The sequence below is a fragment of the Melopsittacus undulatus genome, chromosome Z, assembly GCF_012275295.1.
Source record: "Melopsittacus undulatus isolate bMelUnd1 chromosome Z, bMelUnd1.mat.Z, whole genome shotgun sequence".
In the NCBI taxonomy this organism is placed as follows: Eukaryota; Metazoa; Chordata; class Aves; order Psittaciformes; family Psittaculidae; genus Melopsittacus; species Melopsittacus undulatus.
Window position 1 is genome coordinate 91,606,755 of NC_047557.1, and position 20,503 is coordinate 91,627,257.

At 38.6% G+C, this 20,503-nt stretch overlaps 1 protein-coding gene across 2 annotated transcripts in view; it reads right to left on the reverse strand.

Annotated features, from left to right (window-relative positions):
• The window catches only part of PEPD (peptidase D), a 145,985-nt gene that overhangs the window by 31,977 nt on the left and 93,505 nt on the right, over positions 1–20,503 (reverse strand). For both annotated transcript variants that reach the window (XM_031051961.2, XM_031051960.2), the window contains exon 12: positions 8,289–8,437. In XM_031051961.2, coding sequence (XP_030907821.1) covers positions 8,289–8,437 — 149 coding nt within the window. The remainder of the gene's footprint in view (positions 1–8,288; positions 8,438–20,503) is intronic.

Consider the following 20,503-nt stretch of genomic DNA (forward strand, 5'->3'; position numbering starts at 1 on the left):
AACTAGTTAAGGTGGGCTCTTCCATTGCAGAGTGGTCAGGAAGCTACACCAATGAAAGAAAACTGCAGAAATCAGAAGAAAGGACAAAAAGCAGGCACAGGCTTTCACACGGCAGCTCAATGCTTGTGCAGTTACAGCTGACTGGAAGAAAGAGCTCAAGCCCAGGTGGGATTAATTTTGCTTAGCTTCCTACATCTACAAACACACAAGGCTGTCTTTGGTCCTCTGCCACCATGGGGAAACAAGAAAGACAAGTGGCCAACTCTAGGTGTGACTACAAGCAGCAATTTAAATACTAACATGCTGAGGCTGGTTTAAGGTTGCATATGGCAGATGACACACCATCGAGTTGTCACGTTTCATTCTCGTGAACTCTGATGGCACTCTTCTCCAGGTCCTTAAAGGAAAGCCTCAAAGTTAGACCTACAGAAGGTTCTAATACCTTTCTCTGAATCATTCTGCACCTCACAGTTTGGCCCTGAATCTGCTGAATGTGAGAAAGAAATGATGGGAGTGGAAGTACTAAGGCTAACTTGAGAGAATCAACTTCAGACACCTATTCTCAACTGCAAATCACAAGACTCACCCTAGTAAAACAGCTGGAGCAGAGACAGAGGAGGGACCATCAGCTACAGAGAACATTTCTTAATCCAAGCCTGACAGCTACTGGCCCTTGCTCACTGGCTGTTTGCTCCAAACCTCTCACCTTGGACTCTTTACCTCAAAAGACCGTAGTCTTTGGGAACTACTTACTTCTTTGCATTCATTCAGCACCTGCATCAAAATGGTACCCATTCCTGGCAGACTTTAAGAATTAGGTGATTTCTATGTGATTAATAAAAGGATGTTTCATTTGCTTGATATTTGCATTTACTTCTTTGACTGAAATGCTTTGACTGTACTAGATTTTCAAATGTTTCGAAGTGTACTTGACTGTACTTTCTTGCTTAAAGGTCATATGGCAATCTTGGCATCAATGAAATTTGCAATGGCTGATCTTTGTTCGTGGAAGAAAGGATTTAAGAGCTTAAAAACACCATGTCTTTATTTGAAACTTGAGTTATGGGAAAGCTATTACAGGTAGGAATCTTCCAGCCCAAATATGGAAAAACCTTCCATCTTCCATTATCAGAGATAGTCCTGGGATGGAGATTTCCTTCAAGATGTTCCTAAACAGCATGTATCCAGAAAGCAAATCCTGGAAGCCAGAGGCAACACAATACTCACTCTCTTGGAGAGTAAAATGCAGGACTTCAGGATATGCATATACCCCTGAGCATGAGCTCCAATCTGACAAATTTCAGGTACAAATCCTATAGGCAGACACTATCATGCCGGTGTACTGAGGAGGAAAGCTTTCACACTGCACATAAACTGACTTGGTGAACAACAACTTCTGTGCATATTTGGAACCATTTTTTATTTTTCATTTTTATTGAAACAAACAAACATCAATCAGCAAATATTCCCAGCTGCATAGCTAATGTCTGAATGCAATTTCAGTTCAATGGGGACTTTGGATATACAAGCTTTTTAAATCATATAAATGTAGAGATAGGGAATTGAGTGGCTGCCAACCTAGCCTTACTCAACTGTTCCCTAGGAGCAGTTTGCTAGACAAAGAAATCTTTTTTTTAAAAAAACTCTGGAATTTAGGACAATAGACCTCACTGATCGAGGTGTTTTAATTCTTTCTCTCCCCCCAGATGCTAACGTGTACAACTTAAGGGATTGAGAAAAGTATTTTGTATTCCTTTTTTTAAACATACACAAGTTTTGCAGTAGTAATGGGAATGCTAAATACAACAAGTTCTCTTCCTTCCCTTCTGCTGCAACTTCCCATTACTCTGCAGAGAAGACAGGAAGGAATGTTCAGAAGTTCCAGTGTGCAATTCCAAAGGGATGAAAATGGAAAGTATGTGATTGCTCCAATATTTAGCTCATTAATCTTAAAGACTGTTTATGATCTAGTGCATTAATCCAAAATAGCTTTAATTGCAAAGTTTGAAGATAAGCATAGTTCCTTTTAATGTCTTCTCAAAATAACAGCAGATTTAACATATTTGAGAAATTTCAATGTTTCTATAAATAGAAACTGTATATAGAAACTTTCTGTGTGTAGAAACCATACTGTCCTTATCAACTAGGAACTGAATTTATGGAACTCTAATTATTAATATTCTCTAACTGCTCAAGATAATAATCCAAAGAGTAAATATCAGAAATCATCTGAGAGGATGGACATGGTATAAACACACAGTCATTTGCTTAAGACTAGAAAAGAAGCAACTCCACAGTAACTTTCAAAACACTATTCAACTTGTATGTATTGATGCTTTACTCAACAGTAAAGCATCCATGTGAACAAAGAGATACTCAAACCCAGGTTAAGTATCATTGTGCTTTATACACAGGAAGTGAAGCACATTACTGTCTGTTGGCTTGCAAAGTACCACCTGTCCTGTTAAGAGCTAGAGGTGCACACTCACGCATTGACTGTCATCAACATCTCTTCTTAAATCACTGATACTTTCATTTGCATGTTTCAGAACATATTATGTGTCATGGAGTGATGTGGGTTAGGAGGGACACCAGGAGGGTATCAGGTCCAAACCCTGTCTCAGAGTAGGCTTGCCTTCACAGCTAGATCATCCTTCTTCAACAAGTTGTTTTCCAGAAGTTTCAGAGAGAGACTGTCCACAAAATCAATTATTTTACAAATTTCTTCAAGCAGATTTGTATTGATGACAAACAGAAAACAACTCTAGTCTCCCATTTGTAATTTATAACAAACAATGGTTAATAAAGCTACTACATTGACATTGGATTAAACTTACATGACCGGTATAAAGAATGGAGTGAGACAGGATTTGTGAACAATGCACATGTGCCTTTTCAAGTTCTTCAGATCTTTTCACTATCAACAGACATGCCAAACTTGCTCACAGAAGTGTCTAATCTACCCCTGCAGTTCAGGCTTTCAACTGCTGTCATGACAGCTGTGCATAGGAGGTACTACAGGCATTAGAGTGGAGCCCTCAGACCTGCCATTAACCATTACACTATGAAGCCTTATACCTATTCATGTTGTGCTACACAGTGTTTTTTTCCACCACAGTTTGCTTTTTTAAGCATGGGCAATTACATGGGTGGGGGAGAACTACACTAAAAGCAGTATTTTTATGGTTACAGCATCAAGGACTCCAGAGTTAGGCAATATCAACTGACACTGTCTGTGCAAACTTTGCTTGGACCCTTGGTGCTGACGTGTTATCGTCCAGTCATTTAGTTACATGACCTTCCACTCCTTTGGATGGGGTGACAGTAGTAGCACACCCTTTCTGATGATGCTGCCGTTTTTAGTCCTTTGCTTTTTAACACTTTTTTGAGATTTTCTCTGAGACTTAAGAGAAGCAGACCCTGTGCTATGTTTTGTAATGCAGGCAGCTAGCTAAAAGACAGAAACCCCAGTGCAAGCAAAACTGCAACACCCATGCACACATTACTACAGAAAGGAGGAGAACCTCTGAAGTACCTTAGCCCAGTGAAAAAGCTTCCATCAGACCAAGTAAAGCTTCCTAACAAACACAAGATGCAAATTCACAGGAAGCCCCAAGTGTATTTAGTTCTAGGGCTACTTATTTCCAGAAGACTAACTCCAAGGCAAGCACAGCTCCTGCTAGGCCACTGAAGATATCTGTTCCTTATGTAACTTGTCTTCCAAGAGGAAGAAAAACAAGAGACTTCACAAAAAAGCAAGCATGGCAAATGCACCTGAATGCTGTGGCTAAAATTAGCAACCATTCTTGCCTCAAACTCTGACTCCCATCAGAATGCCAGGCAACTTGCTTCAAACAATTTTTAATTTTTATATATTTTACATTTGTTTATTAATAATTTTCTTTCTTTTTACTGATGTCTAGCTTGACAATCTGGAACCTGATTTGCAGAAAAGCTGGGCACTCACAGCTGCAACAGAGGTCAAAAAAGGTGGGGTCTGAGCAAGAGCAATGCTCAACTCCCTTAAAAAAACAAAACCAACCTCCAGACTGATGAATTTCAGTCTTGGAATCCAAAATGCATCAATAGCTTTTATACTAGCTTCTCCAGCCCATCTGCCACTGCTTGCAGAAGGGGAACTTCTGCACACTTCCACATTGCTAAGAGGAAGTGCAAGCCAACTTACTGCTGCCAGGTACCTGCATACTGTTATGATGAGCACTAAGAAAAACTGGTGAGGATGTTAATAATTCTGGATTCTGAGCAGGTTTTAAATAGTAGGCAATAAACAGCACTGGGCCACACATAGAATAAAAGGTTAAACTAAACTACTGAACAGCTGCTCATTAGCTCAGCTCTTTCTGCCATATGCATCACATGAAGATAGCAGAGAAAGAAACAATGGATGCATCTACAAGAAGATTTTAATTCCAGTCATTCTTGGAGGTGAAACCTCTTTGCTGTCCCCACTTATTGCGTTTTGGTTTACACAATGCAGTTTCGAAGTGCATGAGCTGAATTCTTCAGATAAAAGTAAACTAGGAGATATGCTCCAGGATTGCACCTAATTTTCTTCCACCGATTTAGTAAATTTAATGAGATCATAAGACAATGCATAAGTGAGACAAATTAGGACACTGACTTCTGAAATACCCTAAGTCTGTTATACTTGGCTTTGCAATTTCACTCTTTTTTCAGTTCTTTTTATGTAGAATATCTATGTAAAGACAAATTGTTTCTCGTATCACTATTCTGAGTAAGGAGATGATGCCTCAGCCACCAAAGTGAATGGAAGTGTCACTATTCTGCACATTTGCACAAATGCAGCATTCCTCTCTGACATCTTGGATCACAAGCCTGACACTGTAGGAAAGAGACAATTGTCCCACTGCCACACAGGCATGCCTTTTTGACTCTTTCACTTCAGTGACAAGCTTCAGTGATGAGATCCATTTTCAGCAGTTTCAAAACTGCTGCTTATGAAAGACTAAGTATGTCTTTCTCCTCTTTAATTTTAAACAGATTTGGTTTGTGGCAGCAGTTGTGACAACTGCACTGAATTTGGGCTACAATCAAATAGATAGTGTTTCTTAGCTTTCAGAATACATTATCTGGCTTGCAGAAAGCATTCTGTTCTTTCAGTTGGAAGGTAGGGAGACCCATGTATGTGATTTGGGCTGTCTGCAAGTTTGGACCATGCACAGGATGTAGTCAAATACTTTGCTACAATAAAATACAATGTTTTGGAGTATTTTTTAAATTATGACAACTGTTTGCATACAGAAGTATAAGCAAAATGTATTAGGCAGAGGTCTATTATCTCTCTGAAAGTAACTTGACGTGGGAGTCAATGAGGTTCATATGAGAGCCAAATTGAAAAAAGAAATGCAAATCTCTGAAGTATACGAAATAATAAATAATGTTTAAGGTTGCTAGCAAATGTGTCTTTCCATAAGCACAATTAGGTAATCCAGTATTTGGCTATTAAGTCTCCTAAAATAGTGGCTCCCTATCTCATCATAAGAAAGACTCTGTGAATTTATTAACCTCCTGAAGACAACAACTATATATCCCCTGCGACTCTGTGCCACAAGGCCTAATTAAAGCCCCAGTTCTGCAGCGGGGGAGAAATTCCATTTCCTACAGTTGCTGACACTGCTGCACACTCCTGTGCAGCTTGTACCATGAACAGATACTGTCATGTAAGCCAGTCACTTGACTGCCTTTGATCTTAAGAACCCAGGGAAATGGAGACAAACAAAAAATAGCAAAATGAGCAAGGGTTCTGTAATTCAGAAAATCTGACAAAAACATGATGGGGCTGGGGTTTACATTTAGTGCCTATAAACCCACTAGGTTTTCTGCCTCCTTCTTCAGAGACCTAAAATATTAACTTTCTGTCTGTCAGGGAAAGAGACACTTGAGAGCTGAATTCACATCATCCCTTCCTGCTCTCCTGTGTGACTGTCCCCGACTCCCCCAGGAGGAGATCCTTTTGCTTTAGTCAATGAGTTAACAAATTGGGTTTTTCAATGAGAAGAAGGCAGCTGCTGCCTCTCCCACAGAAACAGCTTTCTCTGGACAGCAGTAACAATGCATTCAGCTTGCATCCACCCCTTTAAGGGGCTCTGGGGTTTCTCAGTGGCTTGAGAAGTATGTGACACAAACCATGCTATAAAGGTCAGTGTTTCTACTTCTTCTTTCCTACAGAGGAGTATTAGCCTTCTAGGACACACAATGCCCCTTTCAACCAGTACATGACATGGAAATTTCTCCGTCTGTCTCAGTGTTCAATTAAAATACCTAGCCAAAATATTTTAAAGGAATTCAGTGGAAGGTATAAAGCAGACATCTTTCTTTAAAAGCATTTATGAAAGCATTTACCAGAAAAGTCTTACCTCCTATGTCCCCTTTAGCAAGAAAAGGTGTGTGATTGGAAACTCAATAACTATTTAATATCTAATTTTTAAAATTATTAAAAGTTGTATATAAAAGAGGAACTCTGCAATTCAACTTATTATTTCAGTTTGAATTGTCTTTAGAAAATGTTAAATTAATTTGAGACAGTCAATGTTTTTCTGACAACTACCTATTTTAAGTGTTACATGCCAATTTCCGTACTAGTCTTTGGCCTTTGGTGTCTTTTTGAGAGATCATCAGAGGAAAATGTAGTAATATTGTCAGATTTCTTGCATCAGTGGCAGACAGACTGCTGTGGAAGAACTAGTGTACCAGCCATATGCACCTAAAGAGCAGCCTTTTCCATGTGATGAAAAATTTTGCACATTAAAGGTGTCTACCCAGATCTGTAATGCAACAGAGTGTGAAAGGTCTAGGTTGCATTTCAGTACACAGAAATACCAAGTGAACCAAACCAATGAACCAACCCACAGAACATATGTTTAACCTGTTTTCTGGAGCCAGAAAAATTCATGATTACTAGTCTTACGAACAGCATAAATACATTTGCACCATTTTTCTAAACAGGCAAAACAACTAAAGCACAGTGGGAAAGAAAGTTCAGTCCCATCTTCTGCCAGACATTCAGAATGAATTCTCTGTGAATCTCAAATTCCCAAGGCTAGTAAAGGATCCTTACAACTGCTTTTCAGAAACACTTAGCTCAGTATGTTCTTATTTTCTGACACTGTAAATAGAGTGTTAAGTAAACTGAGGAATTCTCTGCACCATCTTCAGTACAGCATCGTATTAGCTCTCAAGTTCTGAAGACAGTCTGCAACGTATTAGCATGAAATACTGCCAAAAAAGTTACATAGAATTAAAGGTGGCATTGAAACGTAAAGCAAACTATGAAGAAGAAAGGAACAAGATTCTTCAGGGGAAGAAACAGCAGATGATGGAGAACGCACACTGTAATTAAAATGGCAGGATACCTAGTCTCATTTTGCAGATAAGCCTCAATTGTTATTGCTCCCTTTGAAACTGTTCAAACAAACAGTGATTCTGCCAGCTTCTGTAACAGGAAAATTACGCATGTTCTGACTGGCAATCCAGAAAACCTGTGCTAATATGGCAAATTTAAAGGATAAGTGTGCTTTGTGCATTAAGTGCATTTTTTCTCAAAGCTATTCTATTAGTAATACTGAGAAATGCTCAAGTACTTTCATCAGTGAAATACTCAAAATCACAGCAAGCAGTTAGCTCAAAAAGTATTTGTTGGCTGCCCTGAAAGTAGAATCAGAGAAAAGTAGGATTTTCATCAAGCCAGGCAGTTGTTTCAACTATGAAAATGTAACTTGATGAATTAGGTTGCCTGCAATCTAACAGCCTACAGTGAAGTACCCAATAGTCAGTGCTTTCCAGAGCCTTTTAAGGCCTCAAAGGACACACATTCCATCCTCTTTTTCACAGAAGATTTCTGTTGAGCTTACAGTGTAAAATACAGAAAATGCCTGAAACAAACTAAAGCATGACACACATGTTCACTCAAGACTCTGACTTCAGTCTTTGGCAAAGGCTTTCTGCAAACACACACCTGTGTAACTGTCACCACTAGTTTAAAGGAATTAAAAGAACCAAAAAGCAGAATATTAAGATATCGTCTTAATCTTATTAATAATCGTTTATGTGGGATTTTTTTTAAAGTGTTTTATGGAAAATGTTGGGTGTTCAATTTCTATTCTCCATTACGAGCTGTTTAAACATGTGAATTAATTTTGTCATCTGTTCCTTTCTAGCACTTTCTAAAATCCACATATAATTGTCTCAACAGCCTGAATGCTTCTGTCAAACTTGTCAATTCCTGCTGACATGTACTGATCTTTTACCTGGCTTGACTGCTTTCATTACAGCCCGTGATGACTTCAGCACTGCCTCATAGATAGCCCTCTGGTCAGGAGTGAACTTTCCATTTGCAGGGAAGGTGCAGGTGATGTCAGAGCCATAGCAGTAATACTCTCCTCCCATATCAAACAGGCTGAAAAGGAAACAGAGGGGAGGGGAAAGAAATGAAAATTTAATGCCAGAGAAGAGTAGAACAGAAGATATTTCTCTTGCTGTGCACTTAAAAGCCACCTGCATTTTGGGAGCTGGCCACCACTTGAATGCTGTTCCTACGTAAAATAACAGTCCCTTGGAATCTGCCAGCAGACGAGTATCTGCATTACATATGGCTTAAGTGGACACCCTTATGAGATGTGCTGGTCCTGGATGAAAACACTGAGAGAATGCATGAAGGAAGATAAGAAGCACATGAAGAATCCATGCTCTTCAGTTCCAGTTTCTAGGGCCTCTTCTCAGAAGAAAACCCACATTCTTTTTTTCTTTCCTGAGAAATGTTAGCACCATATAGAGGGTCTAACCTCAAAACTTAACAGAAAAATGTTAATTAAATTATGGTCTTTTGTATCTATGTGTCAAAATGCATCTGATGGTTTAAATTAAAACATCCCCAGTAAAGGCTGACTGCCACTCCTCACAGTATAATCTTCCCTTTAAGACAAACTTGCCTAACAGGGATTAAAGAAACAAGGATTATGGGACAATCCAACCAGAAAAGAACATTTAGTACAGCTTCCTGCATCAGAAGGAAAAAAAAATAATTTAACTGCTTTCTTTTATGGGGACAAAAAAAACCTGGTTTACCCCTTGAGAAGTGTATTTATTCTATACATGAATCAACGATTCACCACTGATTGCTCAGCTGCCCAAGATCAATCTACAAGAATAGCAAATGGGTCTCTACACCCTTGTGACAACCCAGTTAGGCATCTGCAGTACTATGCTTCTTGAGACTACCTGATAAGGCACTGCACTGGTTTCAGCAGGATCAAAAATCAGAAAATAACCAAGTAACCATTTGGATCAAACAACAGTCCCCCTAGTTCATCATATATTTGATTATATGTAAGCATGTATTGTAAGACTGCGATCTCGACACACAGTATTTGTGCTACCTCCTGATTTCTTAGGTAACAAATAAGAGTTGAAATCTGCTAGTTTAAGTCTTCCAGTGACCTCGAACAACTGTATGAGATTCTTGTCATAACAAGAAATATAATTCTCCTTTACTGTGTTTGAAAAGCTTGAAGTCTTCTTTGTCTTGCTTCTGCTTCACAGCAGGCTTAGTCAGACAACACAAGCAGAAAGAAGGACACTCCACCAGGGCACCCTCTCTGTCACTGAGTCCTAATTACAGCAGTAATTAGGAAAACTGTGCAGCGTAGCTCTGTCACCAATCAGCACACATGACTAAGTAAAGATAAGCATAAGCTACCATAAAAAGTACTACAGCACTTGGCTGTAAATGTTCACCACTTCCAAAATAACTGCCACTGCAAGCAATGGACAATAAGTAAACAAAGGCAATCATGATAAAGCCAAGTAATATTCCAGCAGGGTCGGGGCTTTTCTTACTGCGCAGCATACCAGACATATATTGATGAAATTTACTCTGAGAAATTTTAAAATGCACCCTACAATTTCCTCCAAGAATAAATCTTCATACCAAGTGCAAGCCCTGCTGAAGTCACCACCAGCCTCCCCAAACTGGGCAAGGTTCACCTACAGAGAGACTTGCAGGACTGGAACTTCAGGAACAAACCCTATAGTTTACAGATGCGGAACTGCACAAGGCTTAAAGCTACAGGAGCAAACTCCTCAGGAGAATGCCACAGAGAGAACTGCAAAGCTATGTATGAACACACAGAGCTAGATCGAACACTATATACATTCACAAAAATATGAAATTTGTTATGTTAACCAGAAAAGTTGCTAATTGAAAAAAGGTACACAATAGACAACGTCAGGCCCAGAGAGTAAGAAGCCTCCCCAGGCTTCAACACCAACACAGCAACTGTAAGCCAGCCTAGCCAAACCTCAAAATCAGAAATCCCATCAATACTGCTTAAATTTTGATTTTATGGTTAGATTTGCTGCTAAAAATAACTAATGACACACAAAGAAAATCTAAGGATACAGAAAACTAGTTGCAACAACTAAGAATCACATAAGAAGCTACTACGTTCTCTAATGTGCCAAGAAGATACAGATTTCAGACTAATTATAAATCAACCTATCCCAGACTGAATCCTTTAAAAATCACAAATCAAAATTCATGTTGCTTTGTGGGATTTGTGGCACCTTTGTGGCCTACCTCTGTTGCATTTACAAGTCTTAAGTGTCAGCTCAGCATGGTGACAGTAAAGCTGTGACCAAGAACTTCCAAACTCCCTGTCCGTATCTTCTGGAAGTTGCTACACTTTCTGTATTTTACCTGAAGAATAGTTATTCTGAATTTACTACAGGCAAAGCTATGTCTTTAACCTTATAATTACCAGCATTTTCTCAAACTCATTCATCACTTGGTGGTTGTTAAATAGTTTTTTGAGTTACTGGAACACTGAGTAATGGAAAAAGAATATCACAAAGCTGATGGTACACCAAAACAAGTCTCACAAACTAGGAAGCATCATTTGTTCAGGTTTCTTGGCTTCCAGACAAGAGAAGACATGAGGGAAGATGATCAAATTCCACCTTGGAGCACAATGCATCATCCAGCCTGTGTGCTTCAGTGTATAAGCATCCAAACCAAACTGTACATTTGGGAGATATTTTGGCTTGTATTGGGAATTCTCTTCCATTTAACTTCATTTGGGAACATATCCATTAATTATAATGTTGCCCAAGACATGGACATAGCCCAAATACTGTGGTTATCCTGAGGAAATAATGGGAGGCTGAGAAGATCCTAGTTTCATATCTTTGCTTGCCAGGCAAAATAAGTGTTGAAGCACATTTAAGTCAAATAAAATTCATGTGAGCTACTATCTTCTCCAGCTGACAAACTGGAAAAAGTTTCTAAAAGCAGGTTCTTTAAATCCTGATTCCTTAAAAAAAATACTTTTATTTTACTCTGAAATTATACAGTAACTGCTAGTGAACTGCTAGTAAAAGAGATATTATAAATGTATTTTAGTATGTTCTCAATTGCGTGGACTAAATTACTTCCCTGATAATGAAGTCTTACAAAGGGGTCTTGCACAGAAACAACTACTTAATGTTATTTGTATTGTTATCAAATATAGCAGCAATCTAAACAAATTAAATACACAAATGAAAATAGGCCTTTACAGGCATCTTGATCTATGGCTTACCTTTTTCGAACTGTCTGATGTAGACAGTATATGCAATAATATAACAAAGTATCTCCAATCTCCATTGTATTTAGCTTTTAAAGTGCTATACATCTAGCAGACTGTATATGTTGGCTATTACAAAACTTAACTGTGAACTCAGTTTTCTGTTGAATGAAGAAAAATTTCATTCCAGAACGTCCCTTTTCCCACTCCTTTTTCAGCAAGAGTGTAACTGTTAATCATTGATTTCAATGAATGCAGGGATGATATGTCTGAGGTTTTCAGTTTTCAGAGGCATCTTGAAGGGGAAGGAGGCTGGAGAAGGAGTATTGCTGGTAAGTGAGAGCTGTGTGGTAGTATATTAAAGTTCTCACTGATATACGGTGAAGCTGATGAAGGCTTTTATTGCATAGCTCAATCTCTTCTAAAGCTTTATTGCTTTGCACTACTTTGTTGGGAGCAAAAGCAGCAAACACCTACCTGGCTCCTTTTCAGGGTGAAAAGTACATGATGTATAAAGCAGTTTTAACAGTTAGAAGACCTAAGAACTCTCTAAAAAGTCCATATTACTTTTCAATTTGTTTTCTAGAATAAGTAAGAAGCTATACCACAAGTAAAAGATGCATAGCAAAAAGATTCCAAAATCCTTCTTGGAAGCATGGGCATAGCTCTCCTAAGGAAGGTCTCAGTTCTGCGCATATGTATAATCTTTCCTCCTGAACATATTGCAAAATACTGTAAACATTATTAACTAAAACTGAACAATGCGAGGTATGAGAAAAATCAGATAACCTGTCAGTTGCTCTGCTGAGAGGATGACTCACTTATGTATCATTAATATATTAGCCAACAGCATAAAAAGTTGCATTCTGCATCTGTTTTAGAAGTCACCTTCAAAAATTACTAAAAGCATTTAATTCCTTTCATGTGGAGAAAGTCTGACACCACAACTTAAAATAATTTTGTACATAAACTGGCATCAAGTTGAAAAGAAGTAGAAACACATGTCACATGCCACAGCCTTGCAGAAAGCATCAGCTGATGTGCCCTATTACAGGAGCTTCTAGGCCTTTCTACATCCGACCAAATAGGGCTTCTGCTCCCTGTGCAGGAACTAAGGAGGGAAATCTGGAGAAAATACTTCAAGTCCTGTGGATTTTCTTAGAATCAGAATCACAGACTGGTTAAGGTTAGAAGGGACCTTTAAAGCTCATCCAGTTTCAACCTCCCTGCCATGGGCAGGGGCATTAGACCAGGTTGCTCCAAACCCTGTCCAACCTGGCCTTGAACACTGGCAGTGATGGGGCAGCCATAGCTTCTTCTGGCAACCTGTGCCAGTGCCTCACCAACCTCACAGGGAAGTACTTAATATCTAATCTAAACCTCCTCTCTACCAGCTTAGATCCATTCCCCTTGTCCTATAATTTTAAAGTGAATTCAGGCTTCTAAGTTGGTGCTGTAACTGATTATGCTACATGACATGATGTGCAAAAGCTCTTTTCCCCTCCTGAGCCTCTGAAAGAATACAGATGAGTAAGATGTCACTGTGTTACTTTCACAGAACATTGGTACCACAAAATACGAATTTATAGTCACATTTTTGGCTTTCAAGCCAAAATAGTATGCATTTTGATATTGATTTGAGCTTTCTTAACCTTTGACTGTGAAGCATCACAACACACTTGGTGTAACACTGCAGATTTGAAAACTGTGGACTATAAAAAGCCATGTTCTTTTCTTCATAAATTCACTGTATACCATTTTTTAAAAATAAAGCATCATCTTCCTCTAAGCATGTTTTACTTTTATAGGCTTGCTGACACTTTTATTGTCAAATAATTTGAAACTGCCAGGCAATGAAGCAAATTATGGCCAGTATCACAATGGGAAGCAATACTTTATTCGGGATATCTGAGAGATGTGTATGAATGCTTATGATCCAACCACGAACCCAACACAAAGACAAGCTCTTGCAGGCATTTCTCAGGAAGCCTACAGCTGCTCCCACAAGCTAACACGTAAAGCTGTCACCTTCCTGCTCTATGTATCTGCTCAGACTGTACACTCAGAACTGGATCACCTCACAATAAAACCCAATTATTCTTCTACAGTTGTTGATGCCACAAAGCGACAACTGAGATCAAAGCCAGCTGTATTCCTGGTGCAGCACACTGTGGTACAGGGTTGTATTGAGTGTCACCCACCTGTCACCCATGTCCTCCCCAGCTCCTGTTCTCAGGACAAAATCTTTCCTTCCCCAGAGTGGGTCTGCAAGACTAGCATTTAGAAAACTGACATCACTGTATCTTATCGTGCCCACCTTGTACCTCAGGTTAAAGGTGAACAGGTATGAACACTGATGCACTTAGAAATGTTTATTGAGGTTTTAGGGTTTTGAGGCATTATTAACCAAGCAGCCACATAGATGAACTGGTGTCAGTCCAGTTCTAGGACAGCAGGAATAAAGGTATACACAACCTCTTACAGCAATCAAGTCATTTCCAGCTTGAGATTTATTCTGTGTGATCTTGCGTGGCATGCTCTAATGTGAGGTGTCCCTGCCCATGGCAGGGGGGTTGGAACTAGATGATCTTAAGGTCTTTTCCAACCCTAACTATTCTATGATTCTATCACACCATTTTCTGCTCTGAGTTCACAGAAAGTGCTCTGAGCTTTATACTTCATGCAGCAATTAAATCTTTAAATATTCATGCTCTAACAAAATGTGACCATTTGTTTTATTAAATACATCTAAGGCAATTTCAAGGTTAAGGGAACTAGGTATCAGCATTTCTATGAGATACATAGTTGGAAATATGCCAAATGATTTGGAAATACAGTGGTTTAATAGCAGACCACAAGAATGAATTACAGTAAAGGATATCCTAAGTAAGAAAATGGAGAATGAAGTGACACACACTTTTTCATCCACTTGCATCCTGACTAGCCAAGAGCTATCAATTAGAAAAGCAACACTAAGCAAGATAATATTGCAAACCCCAACAGAGAAGTGGAATATTTTAGCATAAAGTCCTGCTATCCTCAGGAAGGTTTCTTTAAGAGGTATCCTGCTGTAACCAGCTTCCATCTGATATGGTACAGACAGAGCTTGTGCTGGCTCTGTCTTGAAGACAGTTTTGGCTTGCTGATTTAAGGTCAGCTTTTTGTTGTCAGCACCCCTGTCGTCAAAGAGTAAACTCTAGAAAACAGCAGAGAATATTTTTTGTATAGGAAACAGAGTGCAGGGTATTCACAAGAAAACAGTAAGTTTTTGTTTAAGCCTTCTGTCCAAAAGAAGATCCTGTAGCTCCCACAGGTAATGAAATCACAGACACACAAGATGGCTGTATGACTATTCTTCATCCAGCTGCAATTCACAAAAATGTGTGGCCCCATCTTTTTTGTGCTTGTCCTCATCTGTGTCTTTTCATTGTGTCTAAACTTCTCCATGCTTTTCCATCCTTGCTCCTCTGTACCCCTGTCTCACTTAAGGCTTTCCCAGACTATTATAGATAATGGGAGGCTTGTCTCAACCTTCTCTCACAGAAAATAATAAGCAAGCTTTGTTCAGATAGGAAAATGGTGGGAAAAAAAAAGATCAAATATCTGTCTTTATATAATTCTGATGGAGAGAGGATTGCATACCAGTATCTCTACAATGCCAGCTACAGGGATTTAAGTGGCTGTAAGAAGAATATACAAAAGTTTGAGCTGGTTGTACTAAAAAAAAAAAAAAAAAAAAAAGAGAGAAAGAAAATGAACAAAAAAACCCCTAAACTCCTGTTCTCCAGGTGCTGGTGCCCTGCACTGCTCAGGGGTTTTCTCACTGCAACACAGAGGCACTGCCTCTCAGTAGCAGGGCAGCAGCAGGATGCAGAGGTGAGCAGCAGCAGGAGGCATGCCCAAGCATCCCCACAGAGATGTCCCTCTGCTCGGCTGCTCCATCCGCACTGCCCAGAAAAAATGCTTTCCTCAACCAACAACAGTGTGTGGGAGCGTCCTCTCTCACAATGATTTGAGCCAAGCAGAAGACCTTCAGATGCACTAATCTCAGAGGATATGAAATCTCAATCTCACTGAATTCACCAAATGAGCTGCACGTAAGAGCTGGTTCAGTAAACACCTACGTATTCTAATAAGATTTTATGTGCTATTTTCACACATAGGTTAAGGAGTCCCTTGCTTACAGTATTTTCCTCCTGAAGAAATCTAAGACAACAGCCTGAAGCTTCTGCGCTAAGTAAACCATTTCCCATGATCAAGCATAACCCCGGTTCCTCCCTCATGCAGTTTGTATTAATGCCTTACTAAAAATGTTAGGTTTGCCCAAGCAAAGAGCCAAAAAATACCTTTGATTGGCTTGTTCACAGACAAATTTACCCCCAAGTGCCATCTCCCAGTGTTTCTGCTAAGCAGAAGGACGTCTCTAACACAGAAGTGCTGCATACAAATAAAGAATTGGGAACACCAAGACAGTATAGCTGGGTTAGGAGAAGGAGGCAGCAGCATGGATGCTTCACAAGATGCAGCAGGTAAAGTGTCAGCGCTGGCTATACAACACCTTTGCTAGTCCCATAGAGGCAATATGCCAGAGATCAGGAGTAGTCTCAGGTAAAATTCTGACAGAAGGGTTACCTGTTTGACTTGTCTTTTTGCTGAACGTGTGATTTTTTTCTGGGTTTTATTATCCTAATTATTATCCATTTTTAATAGACATTTTTAATAAGTAACAGTAGTCTCTTTAGCAGAGACAATTCTTTGCTGAAAAATCAATCTAAGAGAGATGGTGGCAAACCCCAAGTTTTGGCGAGTTTCCATTCATTAGGAACATCCCCATTGGAAAGGAGATGTCTGGGGCATTCACAGCTCCAGCTGACTTGCTCAAACAAGGAGCCAGGATGTCAGAGCTGCAGAGAATAGAAGGGAGTGTTCTAAGAAAAACCTGTATTGGCGGCTAAGGACTTTCCAATCAAACTGAGGGCACCAAACCCCATTAGCTTCTCACCAGCATGGGTGATAGCAACACAGGGTAACAGCAACACAGCTACATTTTTAAGTTACTAAAATTTTGCAGTTAACCGAAATACTCAATTTCTAGATATCTACTGAGAAGTGAATTGTAGGAGTTTGCTACTTCTAATGTGGGCTGCCATCCCTAGGTGCTAACATTTGGACTTTCAGAACCTTAGCTTTCAGCAGCTGCTTTTGGATACTCTGCCCCGTGTTTCCCAGCCTGGACAAAACCAGATATCACAGGAGTAGGTTAAGTGTCAGACCTTACTTATTGATTTTTACTGTAAATACTGTCAGGTTTTATTATGTGTGTATGTGCACACACACACACACACACATATCTATGTAAAATAACCCACAATTTTTTCCATGATAAAATCTGGGCTAGTGTCCAACGGTACAGGTTCATTCAGGTTTTTTAAATATCCTATAGTTCCTGGGGTTGTTCAAGCAACATCCAAATTATCAATTCTCAAATGGAATCCACCAGACAGGGTTTCAGAGTACTCTACAGAAGATGACAACTGAATGCAAAAAGCCAGACAAGACAGCTGCTAGCTTTTCCATGGACAGGTCCAAATGTTCAAGCCAAGTGCACAGTAATAAAGGCAGCGACCAGTATTTCAGAAAAGAAGGCTGCCCATCCCCTTGTCAAGCATGCTATTTTGCCAGTAAGAACATCTTTTTTTTTCTGTTCAGAAGAAACACCTACTCCTCATGGCAGCACCTCAGGTTGAAATTATAGTGCTGCAGTGTACAACTGAAATCAAATATTCTTGCCTTAAAGACAGGATCAGGCTCAGCCTAGATGTGGAGCAGTATTACACTAGAAGGACTCCTCCTGAGGCCCCCACTTTGCAAGACTGTGCCTCCACCATTAACAAGTGGTTTTCTGAAGAGACCCAAGAGAAGACCCAACAGGAACTGGGAATTACATCTTGTTCAGGGGGGATACACAAAGAGTGTGTTGTAAACTCACCATACCTTCCCTATGCACCATACAGTGGTTTAAAAGCCAAGCAGACTCCCTCTGAAATTTTATTTTGACCTATACAGTTGAGTTCCTCACACCAAGAGCAAGGAGGAAGATTTTGCTGATGAAATCCAAAATAAAGAACATACATCAAGAGTATTTCTATCATATTTTATGTATATCTGTGTTAATAAAGACTACCATAAAAAGTGGATTACACTGAATGGCATAAATTAGACATTAATTAGACATTAATGTTGGTATTAAACCAACAGCCATTAAAAAAGTACTAGGTTTTTACCCTGCTTGTTTTCTTTAGAGATGAACCACCCTAGTCAAATGGGTCCAACAGCAGCTAAACAACTTCACATTCTTATTTTTTTAGACTACACTGGGAATGCTAGGCTGAAACTAAGGCAGATAAAACTCATTTAGAGGTGACAATTAAAAAGACATATCACATATGCTATAGAAAGCATAAAATTAGGAGGCAGATCATAACACAGCACTTAAAGGAAAGCTAAAATTTGTTACAGCAAACACACTATTAATACTTAGCAACCTCTGCATTGGTTAAAAGTCTTATACATTTCTGACGGTAGGCAACCTCATAGCCTGAATTAACAAGTACCAACAGAAAATATTCAATTAGAGAAAAATTATTGCTAATTCTAGCAAATATACTTTTCTATTTTTAATCAAATTCAATTTTTCTAGATTAGCATAAAATTAATATAGTCTATTAACTACAACAAAAGGAAAAATATCTACACTTGATGAAAACAGTAAATATTAATCAAACCAGAGGAATCAAGCCAAAGGAATTATTTCAGAAATGGATAGCTGGTTGATTTTGCAATCATCAAGTAAGTAGTAGCAATGTACTTAGTATTATTATTAGAAACAAAACCATAACCAACAAGTTGTTTCAAAACTGCAGACTGAAAGGTTAAAGTTAACCATAATTTTTACATATTATTACTGCACTGAACTTCAAAATGCATAAAAAAATGCATGAGGCCAAATGAAAATACTAGTCTCAGCCACATAAATAGTTGAGTATTTACATCTGACACATTAATATCCTGGGATCTTAAAAGCAGTGCTTTCAAAAAGTAATAAATACAGTATTTTTTTCTGTAGGATAAATTGTTTTAATAGCAGACAATGAAGTACTTGGGGTGGAAAAGGGAGGATTTCTATTATCTGATGAAAAAAGATTGGTCAGTTCCTGCTTTTTAATGCAACATTGCCCCCACCTGGACAAATGAATTTTGATTTAGAGGTTGGCATTCATATCATATCAAAACTTGATAAAACACAGTGTAAATGCCAACAAAGTTTGGAAGAGTCACAGCAACCTTTTATTACCTTCTGCAGTATACTTTTTTCAAGTTCACCTAAGTCTTTTAGTTTTATTGAAAGTCTCTCAATATTTTCCTGAAACAAATGACAGCCACTCAATAGTCATAAAAAGTCCTTTTACATTATATACTTATTCATTCCTGAAAAAAGACAATAGTGCGTTTTCTACAAAGAATACTGCAAAACCAGATAAATATGCTGATGTAGTTTCAATGCAATCTATATACTGCATTTGCATATTGTGTGTACATATAAAAGGTAAATGCACATTGCACATTGCTTATACAGAAAACAACAAACCTTTGGATTGCAGAAAACCATACATTACACTTTTAGATCAAAGAAGTAAACTTAGTGAGGTAACTTCTCTTCCGCCTAATAGAAGAATTAACCTTCATGAATAACCATAAAATCTGATCAGTTCTTGCAATAATCAACTTAGTTTTGTAATATTCTTCACCTTCTTCAACAACAACTCCAGGAGCCTGAAAACTCTTCTCTCTTCTGAGTAATTAAAACTTCTCTCTCTTCTGAGTAATTAAAAAATAAAATGCCCCAAACACTTAGCATTTTCCCTGTTTCATCCAGAACAACTTCTCACAACAACCTGTACCTGCAGTCAAAAAACCTCCCTATGATCAGCAAAGCTTCTGAAACAACAAGCACTTAGAAATTAAACAGGTTCTTTTGACAGCACCAGAAGTTATAATAATAAATAAAAAAAATATTAAAAGGTACATACAAGTGCCAAATGGAAAGAAACAAACCCAAGTTTAGCACAACTTGAGTGGAATGCACATTATGCACATTAAGGCAGTGCTCCTGGAAAGCTGCTAGGCCTTTGTTCTGGGAAGTACAATCAAAACATGAGATAATGATAACCTCCTTCCAGAGAGCAGAAGAGGTTTTTTTAGTGCCCCCTGGTGTCAATCCTATTCTGATACCTTAAAATTGCAGTAGGGTATTAAGGGAAGAAATAAAACCAGAGTTTTTATTCCTCAGATATAAGTAATTCTGATGAAGTCTTTTTGCAACACTGAACTGCTTTCCATATCCCCAACCCTGTTGTTTGACTAAGCAAATAACAATACCTGTTAACATAGTCAAGACATATTTAAAAAATTTAACATAGATGGATTACGCTAACACATTTTATGACAGATGTGTTTGACTGTGACACTAACAAAATCTTCCCTAGTGCTTATGTTCTGATACCTGAATGTAATAAAACTATCCACAGGTAAAACTTGTTTTATTGTCATCACCAGAAGGTCATAGGAACAGCAGTGAGCTTTCTCAGCAGGAAACATCCCGCTTCACTAAGGATACTGAACTCTTCCCAATGCTTTCATCAAAATCAGTAAGCTTATATCTGAGAATGTTAAAAGAAACAGTCATAAAAAATAAAAGACAGCACCTGATGATCTAATGTACTTCCATTTGAACTTCTAAAGTAAGTTTTAGTTTATAAATAACAGTCCCACTGTGAATACAGGGGTCATGGTCTCTCTCTCTGAGGTCTGTTGCACTTCACAAGCAGTTGATGCTGTACTTC